At 43.1% G+C, this 26,765-nt stretch overlaps 1 protein-coding gene across 5 annotated transcripts in view; it reads left to right on the top strand.

The window, feature by feature from the left end:
* IFT80 (intraflagellar transport 80) overlaps positions 1-26,387 on the top strand; it is a 169,181-nt gene extending 142,794 nt beyond the window's left edge. For all 5 annotated transcript variants that reach the window (XM_034781309.1, XM_034781306.1, XM_034781310.1 and 2 more), the window contains 5 exons: positions 714-885; positions 11,522-11,611; positions 11,711-11,883; positions 13,665-13,788; positions 25,029-26,387. In XM_034781309.1, coding sequence (XP_034637200.1) covers positions 714-885; positions 11,522-11,611; positions 11,711-11,883; positions 13,665-13,788; positions 25,029-25,142 — 673 coding nt within the window. In that variant the 3' untranslated portion in view covers positions 25,143-26,387. The remainder of the gene's footprint in view (positions 1-713; positions 886-11,521; positions 11,612-11,710; positions 11,884-13,664; positions 13,789-25,028) is intronic.
* Positions 26,388-26,765: the final 378 nt, after the last annotated feature.

Raw genomic sequence — 26,765 nt, 5'->3', positions numbered from 1 at the left:
ACTTTTCTTTAAAAACATTTTGCCTTTATGTTTTAAAAAATATAGTAGTTAATTGATATGTTACAGCATTTCTGTATTGTCAGTGAAAAATATCAAACTATTTATTTATTTTTCTCTGAAACATTCATAGTTATCTAAGTATAACTTTCGGATTTCAAGTCATTTTCTGCAGTCTCTGGGAATAGCTCTACAAAATAATAAAAAAACAATTCACTAAGAAGCACAGTTCACTGTTTTCCTCTTCTTACAATAATCCTTGATATTAAATCATTCTCACTCTCCCCAAGGTGCTTTTTATTTCATAGTTAAACTTCAAGACTCAGTACAGCCCAGAGCTTTTTATCCACATTTGTATGTGCAATTTCAACAGTTAAATGTGCAAATTGGGCATTTTTGCAAATACCCAAATTGTATTTCCACTTGCAGTGGTTGCACATGACAGTGTACATGTACAATTTTGCATCCAAATACTATATTCCAACTTTTAAAAATCTGACCAAAAGTTGTTTTAGATTTAAACTCCATTGCACATATCTATTTAGTTGAATTTACAATAACTATTTAGATGTTTCTGTTCTGTTTGAAAACAAAGTTAAGAAAAATGTATCAATAACTCTTATCTAATTTGAAAATCACTAATAGCTTTAAACTCCAACCATTATTTTCAATGAGAAAAAAAAATTAACGTGTTTTACTTGACTTTCTTTCAACAGCGAATTTAGCAAAAATCCCCAGATAGTACGTTTTGTGGGAAATCAAGTAACGATCAGAAGAGCTGATGGCTCACTTATTCATCTCAATATATCACCTTATCCAGCTATTCTTCATGAGTATGTTAGCAGTTCAAAATGGGAAGATGCAGTCAGATTGTGTCGCTTTGTTAAGGTAATTTTTAATACTCTACAGTATTCTCATAAATTACATTTGTTGCCTTTGTTTATATTTTCAAACAATATGTAGTAATAGTAATTATATATGTAAATGTTCTAACCTATTTTCTTTCTTCAAGCTGTTTCTTTACCTTATAGTGGTTTCTTATTATTTTAGGGCTGATCCAGAAAACACTTACACATGTGATTAATTTTACTGATGCAAATAGTCCAAATGATTTCAGTGGGACTATTCACAAAAGTGGAGCTAGTAATGAGCATAAATGTTGTCTGGACTAGACTCTTACATAGCCAATTTTGTAAAAATGTTCTGTTCCACATCTAGTTACCTACAATCTTTTTTAAAAAACATTTCTTCCCTTTCATTTTCTTTTTCCTCACTTTCTTTCTGATAATTTAGACAACAACAGCAGATGAGGTGAGTGTAGTAGTATACTTTTTTTAAAAGGCATTTTTCTTCCCCCCATTAACACTTATAAAGGAATTTTATCTTCTTATATATGGTTATCATGATTTATAAACAAAACTGTATCTTAAAAATGTTTTCTCTATTTTCTATATTATTTGAATTGAGTGGTCAATATACATATTGAGCTAATTTGGGATATATTGTGATGTTTATATTGAGTTGTTTCCCTTATCTGAAGGTGGATACAAATGTTTTTATTCCAGTATTTGGCAGTTGAGAATTGGCATTTATAATTTCAAATGTAGCACTGACAGAAATTACACTGTGTAATTTCAGTGCACCACTTCTTAAGAGCCTGTGACTCTTATTTGCATCTTTTTGTAATTTTTTTAAAATACCAGGAAAGCACACATGCACTTATACCATCTATATTGAGTGGTAATACTGTATGTATAATATCCTTTCCACAGAAGTATAGTTATAGCTTCCAAGTCAGGGAGGTTTTTGGCATTTATAACTTTTCATGATTGCTTACTATCTTCAGGGATGGATTGCATTCAATGATTTTAGGGTACTTAAAAGATAAATTGGTTAAAAGTTGCAAAGATCTTTCCTTCCTACCTTCTCTGGCTACCATCCCCTTTCACCTTCCTACTCCCTTTCATCAATCTTTCCTCAGCTGCCCTTACCTGTCTACAGATAAGCAAGACAAGGTGGATAAGGTAATATTGTTTATTGGTGAAAGAGACAAGCTTTGGAGCTTACACAGCTTGAAGAAGAGCTCTGTGTAAGCTCAAAAACTCTTCTCTTTCACCAACAGAAGTTGGTCCAATAAAAGATATTACCTCACCTACCTTGTGTCTCTAACATCCTGGGACCACACAGCTACAACAACACTACATACTAGAGATGAGCATGGTTTTTCTACTAAGAATGGCTGTAAAATAGGGGTTTTTTGTTTACATTGTGTTTCGAAACTTGAATTGAGGGAGGATCTGGGTTTTTTTAACAACCAATGTGATCAAAAATACCTCACAGTTCTTCTTTGATTGTTTGCTCATGTCCATTCCAGTGTAGGTGTGCATGTGCTGCATGCACCAGCGCCAAAAGTTTTTCCCCTAATGGTATTCAGGGGGTCAACTCTGGTGCCCCCTGGAATGGCGCCCTCATGACGCAGCACATACACACCTGCCAACCTGTCACCCCCTCAGTTCCTTCTTACTAGGGATGTAAAATACTAAACGGTTAAATGGTTATCTGGTAAGCATTAGTCTTACCAGTTAACTGACCCTAACTGTTAAACCCCAACCCTGGGGCCACATGGAGCAGCCCCAGGGCTGGCCGGAGCAGCCCCAGGTGCAGCAGCCCCAGCCCCTCTCCCTTTAATTGGCTAATTAAATAACATAATTTTAATTGTTTAAATGGTTAACTTTTTAAACAGATATTTACATCCGTACTTCTTATCACCTGTGATGGTTACTGGAACGCTGTTTGTCTCTTGCTTTGCAAGTGATACTCCTTAGTGGATCTTTATCCTGTAAATAGATTGTAAATCATTAGAATTAGAATAAGTTAGCAAGTAGTTAGATAACTTAAGCCTGGTCTACACTATGGGTTTAGGTCGACTTTAGCAGCGTTAAACCGAATTAAGCCTGGACACGTCCACACAACGAGGCCCTTTCTTTCGACTTAAAGGGCCCTTTAAACCGGTTTCTTTACACCACCTCCGACGAGGGGATTAGCGATAAAACTGGCCTTTGCGGGTCGGAATTGGGGTAGTGTGGACGGAATTCGATGTTATTGGCCTCCGGGAGCTATCCCACAGTGCTTCATTGTGACCGCTCTGGACAGCGCTCTCAACTCAGATGCACTGACCAGGTAGACAGGAAAAGACCCGCGAAGGTTTGAATTTCATTTCCTGTTTGCCCAGCGTGGAGAGCACAGGTGACCACGCAGAGCTCATCAGCACAGGTAACCGTCATGGAGTCCTCCCAGGATCGCAAAAGAGCTCCAGCATGGACCGAACGGGAGGTACGAGATCTGCTCGCCATATGGGGAGATGAAGCAGTGATAGCTGAACTCCGTAGCAGTAAAAGAAATGGAAAAGTATTAGAAAAGATCTCCAAGGCCATGAAGGACCGAGGCCATAACAGGGACACACAGCAGTGCCGCGTGAAAATTAAGGAGCTACGGCAAGCCTACCACAAAGCCAGAGAAGCAAACGGAAGGTCCGGGGCAGAGCCGCAAACTTGCCGCTACTACGCGGAGCTGCATGCGATCCTAGGGGGTGCAGCCACCACTACCCCAACCGTGTGCTATGACTCTCTCACTGGAGAAACACACAGGGAAGACGGTTCGGGGAACGAGGAAGATGACGATGGAGGTACTGTAGGTAGCTCACAGCAGCAAGGAAGCGGAGAAACCGGTTTCCCCAACAGCCAGGATATGTTTGTGACACTGGACCTGGAACCAGTAACCCCCGAACTCACCCAAGACCCTCAGGGCACACAGGAGACCTCTGGTGAGTGTAACTTTGTAAATATTTGTAAACATTACAAAAAAAAAGCAAGCAAGTCTGTTAACGTGTATGGGGATGGAGCGGAAATCCTCCAGGGACATCTCCAGAAAGCTCTCCTGGTTGAAATGGGGTGATTTTATTAAGGGGGACATTCAGAGGCGCCCGTTCCTGCTATTCGGACCAGAAATGTTCCCCGCTGTTAACCACGCGGTGGGGGGGAGGGGTGAAGTGATCATCCCAGAGAATCGTGTGTGTGTGTGTGGGGGGGTGGTTTACTTGTGTTTGTGCCGCATGTTAACCGGGAAACCGCAGCCCCCTCCTTTTACATTGAAACCCCATTTTAAATGGACAACCCAATTCATCCTTGAGATGGGAAATGCGCTGCTGTTTGCAACCTTTCCCGCATGTTAAGAAGGTTAAATAAGCCAAAACACTGTGGCCTACGATGGCTGCCTGCAAGCCGAAATATGCGACCTTGTAATGAAAGAGTGTACCCATTGTTCCCTAAAATGTGTCTTTTTTAACCACCTCTCCCTTCTCCTCCACCAGCTGCAAATGTTTCTCCTTCGCAGAGGCTCGTGAACATTAGAAAGAGAAAACGTAAGACGAGGGACGAGATGTTCACGGAGCTGCAGATGTCCTCCCACGCTGATAGAGCACAGCAGAATGCGTGGAGGCAGTCAATGTCGGAGATGAGAAAAGCCCAACATGAACGAGAGGAGAGGTGGCGGGCTGAAGACGATAGGTGGCGTCAGCTTGCAGACAGACGGCAAGAGGCAATGCTCCGTCTGCTGGAGCATCAAAGTGATATGCTCGAGCGTATGGTTGAGTTGCAGGAAAGGCAGCAGGAGCAGAGACCGCCGCTACAGCCCCTGTGTAACCAACAGCCCTCCTCCCCAAGTTCCATAGCCTCGTCACCCAGACGCCCAAGAACACGGTGGGGGGGCCTCCGTCCACCCAGTCACTCCACCCCAGATGATCGCCCAAGCATCAGAAGGCTGGGCTTCAATAAGAGTTAAAGTTTTAAAATGCAGTGTGTCCTTTTCCATCCCTCCTCCCCCACCCATCCCTGCTACCTTGGCAATTATCCCCCTACCTCTGTAAGGAACTAATAAAGAATGCATGAATGTGAAAAAACAATGACTTTATTGCCTCTGCAAGCGGGAGGGGAGGGGAGGGTGGGGTGGGGTGGTTGGTTTACAGGGAAGTAGAGTGAACCGGGTCGGGGGGGGGGGGTTGGAGGGTTCATCAAGGAGAAACAAACAGAAGTTTCACACAGTAGCCTGGCCAGTCACAAAACTCGTTTTCAAAGCTTCTCTGATGCGCACCGCGCCCTGCTGTGCTCCTCTAACCGCCCTGGTGTCTGGCTGCGCGTAATCAGCGGCCAGGCGAGTTGCCTCAACCTCCCACCCCGCCATAAATGTCTCCCCCTTACTCTCACAGATATTGTGGAGCGCACAGCAAGCAGCAATAACAATGGGGATATTCTTTTCGCTGAGGTCTGAGCGAGTCAGTAAGCTGCGCCAGCGCGCTTTTAAACGTCCAAATGCACATTCCACCACCATTCGGCACTTGCTCAGCCTGTAGTTGAACAGGTCCTGACTCCTGTCCAGGCTGCCTGTGTATGGCTTCATGAGCCATGGCATTAAGGGGTAGGCTGGGTCCCCAAGGATCACGATAGGCATTTCAACATCCCCAATGGTCACTTTCTGGTCCGGGAAGAAAGTCCCTTCCTCCAGCTTTCGAAACAGAGCAGAGTTCCTGAAGACGCGAGCATCATGTACCTTTCCCGGCCATCCCACGTTGATGTTGGTGAAACGTCCCTTGTGATCCACCAGGGCTTGCAGCAGCATTGAAAAGTACCCCTTGCGGTTTATGTAGTCGGTGGCTTGGTGCTCCGGTGACAAGATAGGGATATGGGTTCCGTCTATGGCCCCGCCACAGTTTGGGAATCCCATTTCAGCAAAACCATCCACTATTGACTGCACGTTGCCCAGAGTCACTACCCTTGCTATCACCAGGTCTTTCATTGCCCTGGCAAATTGGATCACAGCAGCCCCCACAGTAGATTTGCCCACTCCAAATTGATTCCCGACTGACCGGTAGCTGTCTGGCGTTGCAAGCTTCCACAGGGCTATTGCCACTCGCTTCTCAACTGTGAGGGCTGCTCTCATCTTGGTATCCTGGCGTTTCAGGGCAGGGGAAAGCAAGTCACAAAGTTCCATGAAAGTGCCCTTACGCATGCGAAAGTTTCGCAGCCACTGGGAATCGTCCCATACCTGCAGCACGATGCGGTCCCACCAGTCTGTGCTTGTTTCCCGGGCCCAGAATCGGCGTTCCACGGTATCAACCTGCCCCAGTAACACCATGATTTCCACATTGCTGGGGCCTGTGCCTTGTGAGAGGTCTATGGCCATGTCAATTTCCTCATCACTCTCGTCGCCGCGCTGCAATCGCCTCCTCGCCTGGTCCGGGTTTCGCCTTGGCATGTTCTGGCTCTGCATGTACTCCAGGACAATGCGCGTGGTGTTCATAGTGCTCATAATTGCCGCGGTGATCTGAGCGGGCTCCATGATCCCAGTGCTAGCTATGGCGCCTGGTCAGAAAAAAGGCGCGAAAGTAGTATCTGATGGACCAGGAGAAGGAGGGCGGGAGGGAGGGAGGGCCGAGTGACGACATGGCGTACAGGTACAGGAACAGGGAGAAACACAAACAACTGTCACACAGAATGGTCCCCCCAAAGATTAAACTGGAAACCCTGGTCTTAGCAGGCCGTTGATTTCACGGAGGAAGGGGAAGCAAATGAACACAGAACAAATCTATTTTTTACATCTTAAGGTGGCAGCCGACGCTGCAGCATGAGTGACAGCCATACCAGTATGACGATGACGGGTACCAATCATAATATGCCATCATCTGCCAAAAGGCAAGGGGCTGCTGCTGTGTAGCAATGCAGCCCCACGTCTGCCAGCCCCACGTCCGCCAGCACCCAGCATCGCCCTCGGCCTCTTCTGGGTGCTTAGCAGACAATATTGGGCAATTGGCAGAAAATAGTATATTATGACTGGTAACCGTCATCATCGAAACAGTAGCATGTCTGCCCAGGTGGCCATGATTGACAGCCATACCAGTACGACGACGACGGGTACCAGTCATAATATACCATCGCCTGCAAGGGGCTGGTGCAATGCAGCACTACGGCTGCCAGCCCCACGGCTATCACTCATGCTACACCGTCTACCGCCAAAAGGCAGTTAGCAGCTGCTGCTGTGTAGCAATGCAGTCCCACGTCTGCCGGCACCCAGAGGACATATGGTGACGGTGAGCTCAGCTGAGCTGAGCGGGCTCCATGCTTGCCGTGGTATGTTGTCTGCACAGGTAACCCAGGTAAAAAGGCGCGAATCTATTGTCTGCCGTTGCTGTGACGAGGGGGGAGGGGCCTGACGACATGTACCCAGAACCGCCCGCGACACTGTTTTGCATCATCCGGGCATTGGGATCTCAACCCAGAATTCAAAGAAAAGGCGCGAACCGCTTCTCGGCTTGAGCTGTGGCGCAAACGTAGTATCTGACGGCCTAGGGGAAGGAGGGAGGGGGGCCGAGTGACGACATGGCGTACAGGCACAGGGAATTAAAATAAAGAACGGTGGCTGTGCATCAGGGAGAGACACAAACAACTGTCACAGACTGGTCCCCCCCAAAGATTAAACTGAAAACCCTGGGTTTAGCAGGCCGTTGATTTGACGGAGGGAGGGGGAAGCAAATGAATACAGAGAAAATCTATTTTTTACATCTTAAGACGACGGTGCAGCGTGACTGATAGCCCTCGGCATCTTTCTGGGTGCTTGGCAGCAAATACTGGGCGGTGTATGACGATGGTCTTCAGGCCTATTGTACGAGCTGCTGCTCAGGGAAGACTCTGCTAACGTGCGATGACCCGACTTGTAATAGGCCGGCTAACAGTCATAATACACCATTTACTGCCAAAAGGCAAGCCCCACGGCTGCCAGCACCCAGATCGCCGATGAAGGCTACCAGTCTACTGCACCGTCTACCGCCAAAAGGCAGTTAGCAGCTGCTGCTGTGTAGCAATGCAGTCCCATGTCTGCCGGCACCCAGAGGACATATGGTGACGGTGAGCTCAGCTGTGCTGAGCGGGCTCCATGTTGTCTGCACAGGTAACCCAGGTAACCCAGATAAAAAGGCGCAAATCTATTGTCTGCCGTTGCTGTGACGGGGGAGGGAGGGGCCTGACGACATGTACCCAGAACCGCCCGCGACACTGTTTTGCATCATCCGGGCATTGGGATCTCAACCCAGAATTCCAAGGGGCGGCAGAGACTGCGGGAACTGTGGGATAGCTGTGGGATAGCTACCCATAGTGCAATGCTCCGGAAGTCGACGCTAGCCTCGTACTGTGGACGCGGTCTGCCGACTAGAGCACCTAGAGCATTTTATTGTGTGGACATACACAATCGGCTGTATACAACCGATTTCAATAAAACCGGCTTCTATAAATTCGAACTAATTTCGTAGTGTAGACATACCCTTAGAGTAGTTAGTAAGATCCTGCCCTGAGGGGCTATCCCACCCAGGAATCTGTGACATGCCTTGGTCCCAGGGCTTCAAACAGTGTGCGGCATGCCACAAACCCATACTGGTAAGTGACCCGCACGACAGCTGTCTAAAGTGCTTGGGCGAGGGCCACATTCAGGAACGGTGCCAGATTTGTAAGAACTTTAAGCCCAGGACAAAAAAGGAGAGAGATAACAGATTCAAATGCCTTCTCATAGAGGCAGCACTTCACCAGTCATCGGAGTGGCAGCCTGAATCGGCACCGAGTACCTCGTCGGTCAGGAGTGCCCCAGTCTCCTTCAGAGAGGCACAGCATGATTCAAGATCCGCGACACCGATGAAAGACACTACACCTTCCGGCTAGCAAGAAGTCAGCACCAGCCACGCGGCACCACTCCCCATCACTGGTGCTGAAAAAGAAACCGAAGTCAGACCGGGGGCCCTCTCCGCAAAGACAAAGGCCACAGAGAGAATGAGACTGATGCCGGGCCACTCTCGGACATCCATAGAACACTCAGCACCAGTGACTCTGGCCCCGGGATGAGGTCTGTTGAGCCAGTTTCCCATGGACTACCTACCTAGGTAAAGCCACAGAGGGGATACATTCACCAGAGCCATGTGAGGCAGTGAGGAGTCTCCATGCCCTTCCAGTGCTGCCATCTCCCCCAAGTCATCGACTCTTAGGGACAGCTCTGGCATCACATGACCTCTCAGCACGGAGGCAAGTGCCAGTTCTGAGCAAGTCAGCAATAAGGGTGTGGCATCCTCATGGCAGAACTTGACGCCACTGGACCACTCGCCACAGCAGCACCATTCACCACTGCGGCACCAATGAGCACCGCGCTGCCATGGTACCCAGGAGTGGGTCCTCTGGCTCTGGTTCAGAGGCTGACTCATACACCTCCCGGAGGACAAGGCACCGAGCTGACCATAGGCATTCTGCAGCTGTAGCATAAGGGCTAGTTCCATCAGCATAGCCACCAGCTCAATGGCAAATACCACTCCAGTGGCTGATGTGGAACCTGTGGGCGGTCCAACCATTCCAAGGTTCCCACTCGGTGCCGTCAGAGGTGAGAGCCCCCCCACCTTCCTCCTCGGAAAGGGGTTTGATCCCAGGAGCTGAGATCACCGATGTGCAGGATATCCCCTCAGGAGACCCACCAGCAACAGAAGACATACAAGGTGCAGTGCCAGTGAAAGCCTCATCATCTTCCTCCCCAGATGAGGCAGTGGCAGGAATGGCCATCGCACCCATGCAAGATGACTATAAGGCTCACCAAGAGCTTTTGTGTTGTGTGGCTTAAAACCTGGGCGTGCAGGTTGAAGAGATCACAGAATCAGTTCCTGCCCTGGTGGACATTCTACCACCCTCGGGGCTGGCACGAGTGGCCCTGCCCTTCAATGAGGCCCTCTTGCAGCCCATAAGAGTTCTGTGGCAAATCTCTGCATCCTTCCAGCCCACAGCAAAGCAGGTGGAAAGTAAATACTTTGTACCCCCCAAGGGGTATGAGTATCTCTACACCCATCCCCCACCAGATCCTAGTCATTGTGGCTGCTTGCAAGTGAGAGAGACAGGCAAAAAGAGTCATCACCCAAGGCAAAAGAGGCCAGGAAACTGGATTTATTAGGCAGGAAGGTGTACTCTACAAGGGGCCTCCAGATGAGAATATCAAACCATCAGGTACTCCTAGGTCACTATGATTTTAATTCCTGGTCAGCCATGATGAAATTTAAGGAACTCCTACCGTCAGGGTCCAGAACTGAATTCATGGCCCTTGTAGAGGAGGGTAAGGCAATGGCCAAAGCATCCTTCCAGGTAGTCTTAGATGCAGCGGCTACAGCTGCCCAAGCCATGGACACAGCAGTAGTCATGAGGCAGAGCTCTTGGCTTCAGTCCTCTGGACTACTTCACGAGGTCCAGCAAACTATCCAGGACCTACTATTCGAGGGGAATTCCCTTTTCTTAGGCCAAGGTTTATGTTTGTTTTTTAAGGTAATAAAGGACAAGTGTAGGAAGGATGTTAGGCCCTGATCATGCAAACTTTTAGAATAACTTTACACACTTTACTGACCTCAGTGGGACTATTCAGGTTTGTAAAGTTACATGCAGAAGTATTTGTACAAAAGGGCTGAGCATTAAGTTTGGACAATAACTAATGTGTGTGCATACTGCGTTTTAATCAGGTTTCACTCTCATACTGCTTCTAAGGGCCTGTCTACACTCGTATAAAAGGTGTATTTTAAAAGGTATTAGAGAACATGTTTTGATTAACATGTTAAAAACTCAATTTCCTCCTAGGCTTTACCTGGACTAGCTAATGTATTTAAAATTATATTTGCCATGTCTAAACTAGTTTGTTAAAATGTGTTAACACATGTTAACTAATATGTTTTAAATACATATCTTTTTATATTACTAGTGTGATCAGGCTCTAAGCATGAAGTGAAAGGAGAGAGAAGAGGAAAGATCAAAATGAGCCAGAATGTTAGGATTTTCTTCAACTTTTTTCCTGATTATATTTCTGTTGACTCTTTAATAAAATTACAGTCATGAAATTGAAATAAAGGAAAACCGAAGTGTTATAAAATTCTCATAATTACAAATAGTTTTAAAAAAATTAGCAGCCTTTTCTGGAAATCCACTAAAATACAATAGGAATAAATAGAAAAGAGAACTCTTTAAAACTATTTTCTTTTCATTGATTTGTTCGTCTATTTGTTTTGCTATCCGGTATTTTCTTCTTTCTCCTTCATTTACATACAGGATCAGAGTAGCCGGGATTGATAAATTTATATATTCACTGTTATTGAGAAATAATAGTACAAAGATTAGGCATATCTCTGAACTCTGGCTCAAAGTCATTGTTAGCAGATCACAGTACAGGAATTTTCATACTGCATAATTATTGAGAAGTAACCATACAATGATTATGATATTAAGACACACACACATGCACACACAACTAGACTATAGGGATCTGCACAACTGAGATAAATTATACAGTTGTGTATCAGTACATCATTTTCAGTAGCTGAACAGCATCCCTGCACTCTGGCTGAGAAAAAGTGCGTTTTCATATCATATAAAATTAAAGATGTTTTAGCATTTTTATTTTGTCTTATTTTTAGGATCAAACCATGTGGGCATGCTTAGCTGCTATGGCAGTTGCTAATAAGGACATGACAACAGCAGAAATAGCCTATGCATCAATCGGTGATGTAAGTAGATGAGATTTAACTATTTTTTAACTAAATGATTGCAGTGCTAATTTTATTAGTGTATTTCTCCAGTTAAACCATCACACTTTGTTTTAACAGATTGACAAAGTTCAATACATCAATTCTATCAAGGAACTTCCATCAAAAGAATCAAGAATGGCTCATATACTGCTGTTCAGTGGAAATATACAAGATGCTGAAATGCTTCTTCTTCAAGCAGGCCTTATTTATCAAGCTATTCAAGTCAACATTAACCTTTATAATTGGGATAGGTAATAGTTCTCTCAACATACCATAGCTGCTACCATTAATAATCTTACTAAGATTAAGTTTTAAATGTTCAGAGAATTAGACACTTAATTGACTAATCTATTAACCATAGTTGCCTGGACCCTGAGAAACGTTGAATTAAATCATATATCATGATGATATACAGAGTAAGCAAAAGGATGGTGCTCAAAAAATGTCTCTCTTCCCACAACAGGATTTTGGGAATAGGTTAGGTAGAACTCCCCCACTAGCATGGAAACCATTTTCCCCGACCATGACAACAATATGTTTAGGCCCCTTTACTATTAATTGGGCAGAAGCCCTCAATCTCCCTTCACCATGGCTGATTGTGGGTACAAAATTAGAGGTCCCTTTAAAAATGTGGCACTTCATGTCCCTGTAGAGAGAAAATTGGACCTCTCTGTATGCCGACTTTTCCACTATAACAAATTTAGAAAAAATGCTTACTCAGCTCCAAGTTCAGATTCTCATGCCACGTCTGTTCAGCATCCAAATAATCATTTGAAAGTTAGAGATAAATAAAGTTTGTCTACACTCAAATAAAGTGGAAGTAGTAGTTCCTAAATGTAATGGGGAAAATTTGCCTTCCTTACAGCTTTAGATTTAGGTAGCATTTTAACTCATAAAGGACTCATGGTCTAAATATTGCTTCAAATATGCATTATTGGTTCTGGCTGCTTAAAGTAATTAATATAGTTGGGTGCATCTATCTATTAAAATAATATGTAAATGCAGCATTAGTATATTTCCTGTAATTCTCTTTCTATATCATCATTTAACACTGTTATTTTTAACAGGGATGAAAGTTCAGATACTATGAACTGCTTAATTTGGTTCCTAACACAAAGCCTTATTTGATATCAACTTTAATTTCAGTTTAGTATTGTGCATTCTGAGTTTCTCAGGGTCCAGGCAACTATGGTTAATAGATTAGTCAATTAAGTGTCTAAATGAAGGTAAAATGAGAAATTAGCAAACCACCTTTCAATCTGAATTAAGTTTTCTTTTGGAAATATTCTTTATGGGGAAAACTCAAACAATTAAAGTATGTTGCCTAATGGGCTTCATTAATGCTAAGGATTACATGTAAATTAATTTAGAAACTTTATTTTTTCTGGCAAGCACATATATCGATCTGTGTTTTGCTGATGTTGCCAAGAATGTCTTATCTGGAAAACAATTAATAAAACATTCTAAGATATTTAAATTTAATTTTATATCACTCCAAAGAAAACAAATATAAACAAATAGACGTATCATAATAATGCAATGGCTGCTTAGCTTCCTGTTTTTAGGGTGTTCTAAAAGTGGTCATTTGCATGTGCTATATGTGTTCAAGTATATGCTCTCCAAGAGCCAAGACATTTTTTTTTAATTCATAGCTATAATAATTTCACTAAAAGTTAATTTTTTTACCCTTTCTTACTGACAGTAATATACTCAAAAGTAAGAGAGGGTGTATTTTTTCAATTACTTAAAAAAAATCCTGTTGTCACATTTCTATAATGTGATTAGGTTGTCAACAGAAAAATGTTAATTATATATCATACACTATCCACTTTGTGATGTATGTTATCAGGAAATATTGGTTACTCTCACCCTCTTATGGTTAACACTAATGCTAAATTGCTTGGCACCTTGCATCAGGAAGATCAACCTCCAGCACAATCACTGTACAGATCTCTTTTTGTAAAGCCAAAGTAATTGTAATTGTGTTAGTATTTTTTTTCAGCATGACAAGCTCATTTTTCTTTTATTCCAGGGCACTGGAACTAGCAGTGAAGCACAAGACACATGTTGACACAGTTTTGGGTTATCGACAAAAGTTCCTGGAGGACTTTGGTAAAAAAGAAACCAATAAGCGATTTTTGCAGTATGCAGAAGGTGTAAGTATTCTATGGAAACTTAGCCCTACATTTTCAAAAGGTCAGCCTTCATTTTGTGGTCACAATTTGTGCAAAAAATATTGCTCCCACATTTTTGCATCAGTTCAGCTGTGGATGTAAATCTTGGTTGTTACACACTGTTTATCTGACTGCAAGCACAAATTAAAAGCTTGATATGGAACTAGTAACATTTGTGAATGCAATGTATTTGGGGGCATAAAATAAGTCTGCATAAATTTTGCATCCTGAAAACATGCAGGGGCTTTTATTTTGGGGCACACATTTTGTACATAAACAGGGAGTTGGGTTGAAAATGTACCTTTTAATGTCTTCAGTAACACATTGTATGAATATTAATAATAACAGTCAGTGAGGTTATCCAGAAGAAAAATTAAGAGCCAATCATGAACTATTATTATATCTATCTATCTATCTATCTATATTTCATAGGCATACCGTTTCACAGAATACCTATAATTCTAATTTTAGTTCAGAACAAAAATATCAATTTGAGTTGATTATTTGTGTAGTATTTGATAGTTTTTTAAGGCCAGGAAGAGGAACTATTATGACCAAAACCTTGCTGGAAGTGTAAAATGGGAAACCAAGTCACAAATCCACACAATTTGGGCTAAATCAATTTTTGCCTTTATTTATAACTTTTCAGACAGAATTATTTGTCATCAATAGTGTATGAACATATATTTATGCCTCACAATAAACAAATAAGATGGAACACGTAGGGGCCCAAGTTATTGAGTTGCAGGGTACCGAGAAGCTCTTCTCTACTTCATGATGGTCATCTCAGCCTCTGATCCCTTGTCTTTCAGTCTCAGTCCTTCAGTTTCTGGTCCAGTATTTCTTCAATTCGAGTCTTTTTTCACTTTTGATTCCTGTACATTTCCACATTACAGATTTATTAGCTTTTCTCCAATCAGCACTAAAATTTGTCAAACAGTCTGTACAATATGCATATGCAAGCTTCAGTTCTTCAAGTGCTTGCACATGTCCATTCCCATACAGGTGGGTGAGTGCTCCAAGCATAGTTGCCGGAAATTTTTCCCCTAGCAGTGTCCGTCGGGTCGGCTCTTGCACTCTCGGGTGCCACATGCACATGGCTCCAGTATAAAGGACCCTGCCGACCCTGTTCCCTTTCAGTTCCTTCTTACCGCCCATGACGGTTGGTTGGAATCCTTCATTGCTTAGGCAATTCTTTCGTAGTGTTGATACCAGTTGTGTAAATAGTTATTATAGTTAGTACTTAGAGTAGTTTTTAGTAGTTTTAGGTTTTATATAGCTCGGATGCCTCCACACTTAATTTGTGGGGTTGTCTGCCTTCCCAGTGCCAGGGCATGCCTCAGTCGCCGGGTTTCAAGCCCTGCACTGCCTGCAGTAAGCCTATGTCTCTGAGCGACTCCCACTCGAGCTGTTGCAGGTGCCTGGGGGAAGCTTATAGGTAAGACCATTGCCAAATCTGCAGAGACTTCAGGCCCTGGACCAATAAGGACCAAGAGGCCCAACTGAAGGTCCTCCCAATGGGAGGCAGTCTTAAGAACAGCTTCGGAGCCTCTCTCAGACTCAGCACCAAGCACCTCAGCTTTGGTGCGGAGCACTCCTCCATCTACCCGGGACTCTCAGCACTGATCACCCTCTCAGGTGCCTAAGAAGAAGCACCAAGAGGACACCAGGTCTCCAGTGCTGAAATGTAAGGGAGACAGGGAGAGAGTGAGATCCACACCACACCACTCATCTCTCCCAGCACCACATCAGGTGCCAGCAATTCCAGTGCCACAGCAAGCTCCTCGGACACCTACAAAGGAACAACCTCAGAGTAGACGACCAGTTCATGGTGCCATCAACTCCCGAGGCATTCGCAGTGGCCAGGGACCTTCTCAGCCTACGGTGGGTCAAGACTCGGCACCACCGGTGCCACCAAGTGGCAGGAAGCAACCCCTGAACCTCACCTGGTGCTGTGACCGTTGTCTATGGGGAAGCCCCCATTATCAGCCACAAGATTGCCTCATCTACCGTCTCTGGCACCGAGCGACATGGCTCCGCCCTGGTCTCCACACCACAGCTCGGAGTCTTCGTTGGACTTGGAGGTTGGGTCATATTTCCCTCTTCTACATAACCGACATCATTGCTCTCCGGGCGTCCATATCATACCATGTCTCTGTCTTCCGCGGTCCCACCAGGCACATGGCCACAGGTCCATGGGATCCACTGATGATACAATGGCCCTTTTGGAACCCTTGAGAGTTTCCGCTTCCTCAGGGCACTCTCTCAAGACACTCTAGTAGCATCATACTTCCAGGGGACCCAGAACCAGCTAGCAGATTGTCTTAGCCGTTTTTTCTCCTTCACCACAAGTAGTCTCTACAACCGGACATCATGAGAGACATCTTCCAACAGTGGAGGTCTCCCCTTATAAACCTGTTCGCCTCGCGCATCAATAGGAAATGTCATCAATTCTGCTCCCTGTGGCCACAGCCTGGGCTCCCTTACAAATGCATTCCTGTTGCCATGGATGAGTCACCTGTTCTACACCTTTCCTTCTAGTCCGTTGATTCACAGATGTGACAGTGTACCCCATAAGGCTTTATGGGGAGGGGGTGCTTATAAATGTATGTATGACATAACTGGAATATGTTTTGTGCTGCCTGTGCCAGGTAACATATCTCAGTAAAGATTATGGTCTACTATATCTATTCATCCTATTTATACATATATATATCATTTTCTACTTGAGGTTAAGAATATGGGCTGTATGCTTGCTTGGTTTCTAAGTAAGCTTTGGGAGGCATTTGGTCAGATTCTTTAGGAAGGAATTCACCAGGTTAAGTACCTGATCAGGAAACACTTGGAGAACAATGCATTTTGGAATGCTCCAATCCACATAAGAAGTCTTCCTGGAAACATGCAAGATACCATGTGGACAATGGCGTGGGCCTGCAAAGACTGAGTCATGCAGGGGCATGTGACTTGCCCAGGTGACTCCAAAACTTCATCTTGGAGCTGGACTTTGCATAGGAGGGAGGAGGGGGGTCCCCACCCACAAGAGTCTATTTAAACCGTGGAAGACCCCTCCATTTTGTCTTCAGCTGGCTAAAGAAGGAGCCTCTCCACCCCTACCAGGATACTTGAAGGAGACTGAAACAAAGGACAGTAACTACAGGGGGTGTGAGTGATTGCTGGACCCAGGCTAAAAGGAGATTAGCCTGTAAAAGGGAGTGCTCTCGAACTGGTGAGGAAATCATCTGTATTTAGTTTGATTAAACTTAGATTTGCGCATTTTATTTTATTTTGCTTGGTGACTTACTTTGTTCTGTCTGTTACTACTTTGAACCACTTAAATCCTACTGTCTGTATTTAATAAAATCACTTTTTATTTAGTAATTTACTCAGAGTATGTATTAATACCCGGGGGAGCAAACAACTGTGCATATCTCTGTATCAGTGTTATAGAGGGCGAACAATTTATGAGTTTGCCCTGCATAAGCTTTATGCAGGGTAAAACGGATTTATTTGGGTTTAGACCCCATTGGGAGTTGGGCATCTGCATGATAGAGACAAGCACACTTCTGTGAGCTGTTTTCAGGTAAACTTGCAGCTTTGGAACAAGTGATTCAGACCCTGGGTCTGTGTCTGGAGCCAGACGGGAGTGTCTGGCTCAGCAAGACACGGTGCTGGAGTCCTGAGTTGGCAGGGAAAACAGGAGCAGAGGTAGTCTTTTGCACATCAGGTGGCAGCTCCCAAGGGGGTTTCTGTGATCCAACCCATCACAACAGGGTTCTGGTGTTAATATCAAGCAAGACCAAGCGCGAGTCATTCTCATAGCCCCGGCATGGCCCAGACAGCACTGGTTCACCATTCTCCTCGGCATGCCCATGCAGGCACCAATTCGGCTTCCACTACACCCAGACTTGATCTCCCAGGACCACAGCCAGTTGCTAAATCCAAATCTTGGCTCTCTCCATCTGACGGATTGGAAGCTCCATGGCTGAACCTGGAGGAGCAGGCATGCTCGGAGCAGGTCCATGAGGTCCTACTGAGCAGTAGGAAGCCCTCGACCTGAGCCATCTACCTTACAAAATGGAAGCGATTTTCCATGTGGTGCGCCAAATGACCAGTCCTGTCTTTACAATCATCTCTACAGCTTATCTTGGAGCACCTGAAACAACCTGGAGCATCAGTCAAGGTCCACCTACTGGCCATTTCTGCCTTCCATCCCAAGGTGGACAGCCAGTCAGTCCTCTCCTATCAGAAGGTCATACGATTTCTTAAAGGGTGTATTCTCAGGTCAGAGATTCCACACACACACCTTGTCCTATCAAAACTCATAGGGCCCCCATTTGAACCGTTAGCATCATGCTCATTGTTACACCTTTCTTGGAAAGTGGCCTTTCTGGCAGCCATCACTTCGGCCAGAAGAGTCTCAGAGATCCAGGTCATCACATCAGAGCCCCCATAAATGATCTTTTTTAAGGACAAGATACACACTATCATTTCTTCCTAAAGTCGTCTCACAGTTCCAGTGCAGTCAAGAAATCTTTTTACTGGTATTTTACCCTAAGCTGCATGTGAACAGAGAAGAAAAGCATCTCCACTCACAGGATGACTGGAGGGCCTTAGCTTTCAACATTCATGGACCAAGCCGTTCCGCAGATCTTTGCAACTATTCATAGTGATAGCAGAAAGAATGAAAGGTCTCGCCATCTTTGCACAGAGACTCACTTAATGCATTTCATGAGTTCTCAAACATCCCACCACTTGTTATCCTTACAGTTCACTCTACAGGATGCCAAGCTTCCTCCGTGGCTTTCATAGTGCAAGTTCTGATTCAGGAGATCTGCAAGGCAGCAACCTGGTCGTCCATTCACACATTCATGATGCAGTATGCCATTGTTCAACAGGCTAGAGAGAATGCTGGCTTTGGCCGAGCAGTTTTGCAGTCAGCTTGTTCTTGAATTCTGAACCCATCTCCTATACAACTGCTTGTGAGTCACCTATTTGGGAATGGACATGCACTCAACGAAGAAAAAACAGTTACTAACCTTTCCATAACTGTTTTTCTTTAAGATGTGTTGCACATGTCCATTCCAAGACCCGCCCTCCATCCTCTCTTCGGAGGCGGTCAGCAAGAAAAAACTGAAGGGGAATGGGGTCGGCAGGGTCTTTTATACCAGCACCATATAAACGCAGCACCAGAGGATGCTAGAGTCAACCCGAAGGATACCCCTAGGGGGGAAATTTCTGGCAACTGTGCTCGGGGTGTGCACACACCTATATGGGAATGGACATGTGCAATACATCTTGAAGAACAACAGTTATGGAAAGGTTAGTAAACATTGTTTTATATAGATGTTGCTGTTTACACTATTTTCATGTCATTATGCTTTCATGTCACCTCATTTTTTCCCCAGTAAAGAAACTTTTGGCATTACAGTTCTGTATTATACTAATTAACTTTCCTTTTATCTAAATCTTCCAGCATAATAACAAAACATCACCTTTGTCCTATCAGCAGTAAGCATTATCTAAGCGAGTCTTATGTATGTGAAAAATGGGCAAAACACCACCCCTGCCAGGCAAAAGTTAAGCCAAGATCTTGGCACAAGTATTACCTCATCCAAACTTATTCAATATTCATAGTTATAAACTATTAAAATAGAAAACCCATATTATCATAACCTTTAGATTTTATTTGAACAGGGACATTATGATGGCATTTAATGTCAATATTTTTTTTTATCTTCTCCAAATATGGGTTTTCAGGGGACTTTCTACTCTCCAGCATCTTGTTTGTAAATCATTAAAAGGCCATGTCAGTAATTTTGCTCATTGCATTTTCAAGGTGCTTTTTATTTTAATTTAATTCAGGATATTTTTTTGTATTTAATTGTTCCCCAACAAGATAAAAGGTTATTTATCAAGTTCCTCTACATAATCCCACTGCATGGGAAGCATTGACAATGCAATTCGGACAGTGGAACCTTTAGATAGCAGTGCCTGGTGGTGTGCTGTTACGCCCCCTTCTGATCCTCCCCTGGATAGTCCTGAATGATCGGAGACCCAGGCTATAGAAGGGGGCATGGCATTCCAACAACCTCAATTGCTTCCAGCTGCTGCAGCTGACAGATCAGGAACTCCATCTGAGTTTTTGGCCCAGATTTTTTGCTTTGATAGTGCCTACTACACTTTTAGCATAGATTTATCTAGTTTTCTGGTGTAAATAGTTAGCTTTTAGCATTTCAATGGTTAGGTTTTATTTCTTTAATAAACAAACAAACCAAATTTTTGAGTAGTTTGTACAACTTCGATTCCACTATTAAAATCTAGTGGCAGATCCAAAGATCAAGAACCTTGATTGTAAAAAGTGGGCCTCTTGCCCTGCAGTCTTTCTGGCATCAGATGCTCACATAAGATGCCCAGCCTGCCTTGGGAAGGATCGTTCTTCTTCAAGATGCTCAATCTGCAGTACTTTCACTCCAAAGATGCCGAAAGAGAGGCAGAACAGACTATAAGGGCTACCACTGCAGGAGGCTTTGGCAGCCAAGCTCTCTGAATCCAGAACATTTCTTGGATCCGTGAGTGAACATAGACCAGATTTGGCCCCTGATACTTCTGGAGAGACTAGGCAGCAGAGACCTCTGCAGAAAGTACTGTCTTCAGTTCCAAACTCCAAGAAACCTCTGGTACCTAAAAAGGATCATAAACCATCAGATCTGAAACAAAAAGGTAGAGAAAGAACCCCATCAGTGACAGCCTCAAAGCCAGTCCAGGGAAGTGAAACCCTCCACCCCCCCCCCCTCGGATTTGGGAACTTCGGTGCTCAGAAAGGCCTGTATTAGGAGAGCCAACATGCACTTGAAGGATGTTCCAGGTCAGTCTTCTACAGATCCTAAAATGGCAGCTCCAAAATCAAGAACAAAAGATCCTGATCATCTAACAAATCAGACAGCTGTTATTATGGATACACCAGATCTGCTTCTCTATTTTCAAGCCCGCTCGGCAACTTACCATGACAGCAGTAGCTCAGATCAACCAGGCAGATCTGTAACCTCAAATTATGTCGGATCTGGAAGAGAGCAATAATGACTCAGGAGGCAAACAGGATTTCTTCAGATTCCCCAATATTGTTCCTTCTCCTCCAGAGAAAAGAAAGATGGAAGAGATATGTATGACTGCCCCTCCCACCTTCTAAGACTCTCTCAGGCTCTCCTGAAAAGATGCTATTGTCCTTTTTTATACTGCACCTAAGATCACTGATCTCTTCTATACTATTGAGTTTGGATCTGCAGTCAGATGTGTAATCTGAACAACTGAGTCAGTTACCTTACGTGACATGTCATAAGGAAAAGCATGCTGCTAAGGAAACATTTGGAGAGGATACCTACTGTGTCAGATAGTAGGAGCTGGGCATGGATTGCTGAGTGGATTAACAGTATCTCTATGGGCTAGATGGACCTATTGGCCCTCTCCCAGGTATTTCCAGGAACTGGATCACACCTGCTATAGCACAAAAATTTCTCCTCCAAGAGTTCCAGGAAGATTTCAGTCATCAGATATGAAGCTCTCAGATGCTTTTATGTTTCATAAAGAGAGAGAGAGAAATCTCCTACCATTGTAGCAGAGGTCCTTTTAGAAGAAGAGCAGCCTTTATTGCCTGAAGATACCAACAAATGGATGCTGAGCTGGAGGACCATAGCTCTTTGGATGAGGATGTGGAGGTTACACCTGCATCTTCCCTGTCAGAGGATTATTTTATGAATTAGTTGACAGAATGGCAGCTACTTTGAAAAGTCCATCTGTGACAGTTGAGAAAATTTCTCATCCAAACTTCGGGATTCTTGGTTCTCCATACAAAAATAGAATTATATGCCCAGTTTTGAATGGTTTCTAACAGCCAACAAAAGCAATATGGGCCACGTCTGCTTCTGTTCAGGCAAATGTCAAAAAAGGCAGTTAAATTATACATAATCGATTTTAATTTTTTCACATCCATCTGGCTCCAACTTGTTTGTGGTAGAAGCTGCAGTACAAAGGTATAAGGATAGCCAGATACATTCCATGCTTTCTGATAAAATAGGCAAAAAAATGGAAATTCTGGGTAGAAAAGTAATTTAATTTGCATCTTTGGGCATAAGAGTGTCGCACTACCAGGCTGTAATGACCTGCTACCAATAACATCTTTGAGATAAGATGGCAATATTTGCAAAATCCCTCCTGGAGGATCAGAGAAAATTAACCAGTGACCCTCCTCTATAAAAGACAACTTGTTGCAAACTGGGAGAAGTTGATCTCACTACCCACACAAAAGTTCTTCTTCAAAGGGGCAGTTTTGGACACTCAGAAAGACAGAAGCCTTTCTGCCAGAAGAAAGATTCCATCAACTATAACCAGTTTCCATGTCAAAGAAGCATATTCTCTCTCATGCTATTGGGCCTAATAACCACAACTATGTATTTAACCTCTTATGCCTGACTCAGAATGAGATCTCTCCAACACTGGTTGGAAAAGAATTACAAACCAGACTTAGATGATGTTTTTGACACTGACCACAGCAAGGAACATACTTTTGTCTCTGTTATGGTGGATTCCGTCTCAATGTTATGAACAGAGTTGTTTTCAACTCTCCAAGCCCAACAGTCACAACAGTCACTTGAAACATGGGTTGGGAAGCATATTTCGACAAGTTGAGAGTCTGACCATTAGAATTTCCAGGAATAGAAACTGCACATAACTTGCTAAAGCTGAGACCAATAAGTTGAGCTCTGAAATCGTAACTAGTTCATCTTCATCTCCAAGTAGTTTGAGTCATCAAAGACAAAACAATGTATTATAGAAAAAAGCAAGAAGGGGCTCACTCCATACAATTGTGCAGGGAAGCAGCAGCTTTATGGAAATGGTGCATTCAACACAAGATCTGCACTGTAGCTCTATACCTCACAGGAAAAGAACATAGCCTTGTGGACCAACTGAGCGGGGACACAGAAGAATTCCATGATTTGTAAGTGGCTTACAGGATCTGGTCCAAGAAGGGAATATAGCTGAACTGCTTGGTAATAGTGACCGTAATGTAATTAAATTTAACATCTTTTTAGGAGGGAAGATAGCAAAGAAAACCAGCACAGCATTTAACTTCAAAAAGGGAACTACACAAAAATGGGAACTACACAAAAATGACGAGGCCAGTCAAACGGAAATTAACAGGAATAGTCACAAGACTGAAATGCCTGCAAGCTGCATGGAAATGTTTTTAAAGCACCATAATATAGGCTCAAAATCTATGTATACCCCAGATTTTAAAAGAAGCAGTAAGAGGACCAAAAAAATAACACAGTGGCTCAACAACAGCAAAAATGAGAGAGGCGTTTAAAGACAAAAAGACATTCTTTAAAAATTGGAAGTCAAATCCTACTGAGAAAAATAGAAAGGAACATAAACCATAGCAAGTCAAGTGTAGCGGTATAATTAGGCAGGTCAAAAAAGAAGTTGAAGAGCAACTAGCGAAAGACACAAAAACTAACAGCAAAAACAATTTTAAGTATATCAGAAGCAGGAAGCCTGCCACACAGTTCGAGGTGCTAAAGGAGCACTCAAGGAAGACAAGGCCATTGCAGAAAAGTTAAATGAATTCTTTGCATCAGTCTACACTGCAAAGGATGTGAGGGAGATTCTCATACCTGAGCCATTCTTTTTAGTCTGATTAGATAATTACCCCAATCAGCTTCCTCTGGAGAATTAATGGGCATATAAGTGATCAGAGTGCAGGCTCACCTGTTCACTCCCTGCATTCTGTCACATGTGGACAAGGGTGACTCAGCAGATATAGCATACTTGGACTTTAACAAGGTCCCTCACCAAAGGCTCTTAAGCAAAGTAAGCAGTCATGGGATAAGAGAGAAGGTCCTCTCATGGATCAGTAACTGGTTAAAAGATCAGAAACAAAGGGTAGGAATAAATGGTCAGTTTTCACAGTGGAGAGAGATAAATAGTGGTGTCTCCCAGGGATCCATACTGGGACGAGTGCTGTTCAATGTACTCATAAATTATCTGGGTCGCTCTGATCAGCACCGCTGACCGGAACGTTAAAAGTCCCATCGGCGGTGCTGTCTAGGTAAGGCAGGCTAATGCCTATCTGTTTCGACACTGCACTGCGCCCCGGAAGCAGGGGGTCACAGGGCTCCGCATGCTGCCCCAACCTCATGCACTGGCTCCGCACTCTGCTGCAGAGCCTCCTATGAAATGTTTCTTAAAATGCACACAGTCAATAATGTAGGTGAGTTCAGATATTCATTAATGTAGATCAAGATGCTGTAGCTCAGTCTGAAATAGGGAATTGATGTCCTTATTACAGATGGGCATAAATATATAAAAAGAGTAATTAAAAATGGACAGTTCATAGGAGGAGACAAAACAAAATAGAAAGACAGTCCTCAAATTCATTCAAGTGCTTGAAAAACCAAGAGAACAGAATAGGATGCTAGTTCTGACAGTTCAGGCAAAATCAGTTGAGCTGCATTACAGGCAAATGTGAACAGTGCCAGCTTTGATGGAGGATAAGAAATGGCTTATCCATCCAAGAGCCAACTTGAAACTTGTTCCTCTGTTCAGTATTCCAGTATTCATAGTTTAACTGAACTAGGAAACTGCCACAGGATGATGTTTTTCAGCCACTAAAGAAATGCCAATACAAAACCTGAAACATTTATCATCAAAGCAGAATTCAAGTATCGACAATGTTATTTCTGTTCTATCAGGTGACTAATATAGATGCCATCAATTTGTTTGGTGGACTTTGGTGTAGTAGCGAGAAGTTACTCAATGTACCATGAGCACGTAGCTGCATTCTGATTTATTTGACGAATAGATTTCATTGATTTTTAAGCTGAAAGACGCCTAGTAGGCTCATCTAAGTTTATTTTCCATTGTTGAATATTTTCTCACCATCTATGAGTTTTTAATATTTGTTGAAAAGTATCAGGTTTGTTTCATTTCAAAGGCAGGAACCTCCAATAGCATACTGTTCATTAGATATTGAATATAGAAGAGAGCCATCAACTGATACACACATGTAACTTGCATTAGCATTAATAGTAGTTATATATTTGCATCAAGAGGAGACCTGTATAACAACAGAGCAGATCACTTTGTGACTTGTACCTTCATACTGTTGTTCATTAATATGTATTTAATATAATCTTAACACTTACCTACTGTCTTTCCTGTTCTTACAGTTGGAAGTTGATTGGGACAAAATCAAGGCCAAAATAGAGATGGAAATTGCTAAAGAAAGAGAACGAGCTGCAGCCACTCCAGCAGTCAGAGCCAGTGTAACTGTACAGCGCTAAATACAGTGCTGGCAATATTAAATAGCTGTTTCACTACACATTTGCTGTATCAGTATACTGATAAATCCAAGGATTATCATTTTCCAGGGAGTGGGTTATGGAAGTTAGAGCTCTGAAATTAGTTAATTTTTGCAGAATGTTGGACAGTGGGCAGACCTGGATTCATATGTATATAGGCCAGTTATGATCTGTGCACCCCATCCTGCTTTCCTTACTCTTGTGAGGAGTCCCAGTGAAGTCAGTGGAACTACTTGTGTGAGAAAGAGAGCAAGATCGACTTCTGTCTTCCCATTATTTAATTGTTCAACTTTTCATACACTTTAAAGTAAAAATATGCAGTCTTGGATATCTGGATTTAGGCACTGAAATGCATGTTTAAGCACCTAAATAAGTGGTCTGATTTTCAGCAACAGTGCGGTACAGATATACAGCACTTCTGAAAAGCGGGTCAACTGGTTAAATGCCTTAAGATGCATGTAGGTACCCAACTTTAGGCACCTAATGTGAAAAATGTGGACCTACGTTTATAAATGGCAAAGGAATGTTTCATTTGCGGTTACATAGATAGCTGCATGACAGCACAGTCCCAGTGCTGAAATATTTTCAAATAATACATATATGTTATTTCAGATAAATTCAGCACCTGCGATTGATTGCAAACATATTTCTGTCAATAACAAAAAAAGGGTAGCTGTTGGATAAAAAAAAATTTAAATGTTAAATGAATTATTTCATAATAATCTAAAATACTGTGTAACATGCTTTGAATTTTGTTTGAATTAGCAGAAAGTCAACTTTCTGCAAATATCCAATATATGATTGGCAACAGTGTTCTGTGTTTCCTTAATGGTTAGAATGTCCCATCCATTTAGAAGAAAAACTTTTCATGTTTGCACTAGGTCCAGTTCACTTGATTGTGTATTGGATTTAGACATACACCATTTCACCAGAATATTATTTTCTCTCTTTCCTGTTGAAGTAATTGGGGCTGCATGCATATGGATCTGTCTGCATGATCTCTTTGCAATATTGGGACATTAGTTTATTACTGGTTATTGAAGGATGTTAAAGTAATTCTGCATAACATTTCTTTCACATATGAACACTTAAAATTTTGTGCGTTCTGTGAGAATCTTTAACTGGTTTAATATTTGTTTTGTAAATCATTATGTAGCAAATATCAATTTTCTGCATATGCTATAACATTCTTAATACAAAATTAAAATAAAATACTTTTTATATCAATTAGATGATGTAACTCATTGATTTTACCATCCCATTAAATAGAAAAGGCAATTCTATCTGAGTACCTACAATCCATGTAAAATTTCCAGTCCTCCAATGTGCTGAGCACCTCCTGCAGAGTGAACCCCTCTATCTTGGGTATGATTTGCAAGAGGCACTGAGCACTTGCAGGAATGAGTCCAAAATATCAGTCATAGCCAATGTTTAATGTTAATTTTATCACTTTGTGAAAAGTGTTCACGAACAGGTGGTAGGGTGTTTTTGTCTTTTAATCATTTTCCTGTGTGAGTTCATTCAAGAGCGTAGTGATTATCCAGTGCACCAAATGTGCCAATAACAACTATGTGGGGGACACCAAACAATCACTATGCTCTCAAA

The sequence above is a fragment of the Trachemys scripta genome, chromosome 9 (genome assembly GCF_013100865.1).
Source record: "Trachemys scripta elegans isolate TJP31775 chromosome 9, CAS_Tse_1.0, whole genome shotgun sequence".
NCBI lineage: Eukaryota > Metazoa > Chordata > Testudines > Emydidae > Trachemys > Trachemys scripta.
This window is presented reverse-complemented; position numbering and strand designations above follow the sequence as displayed.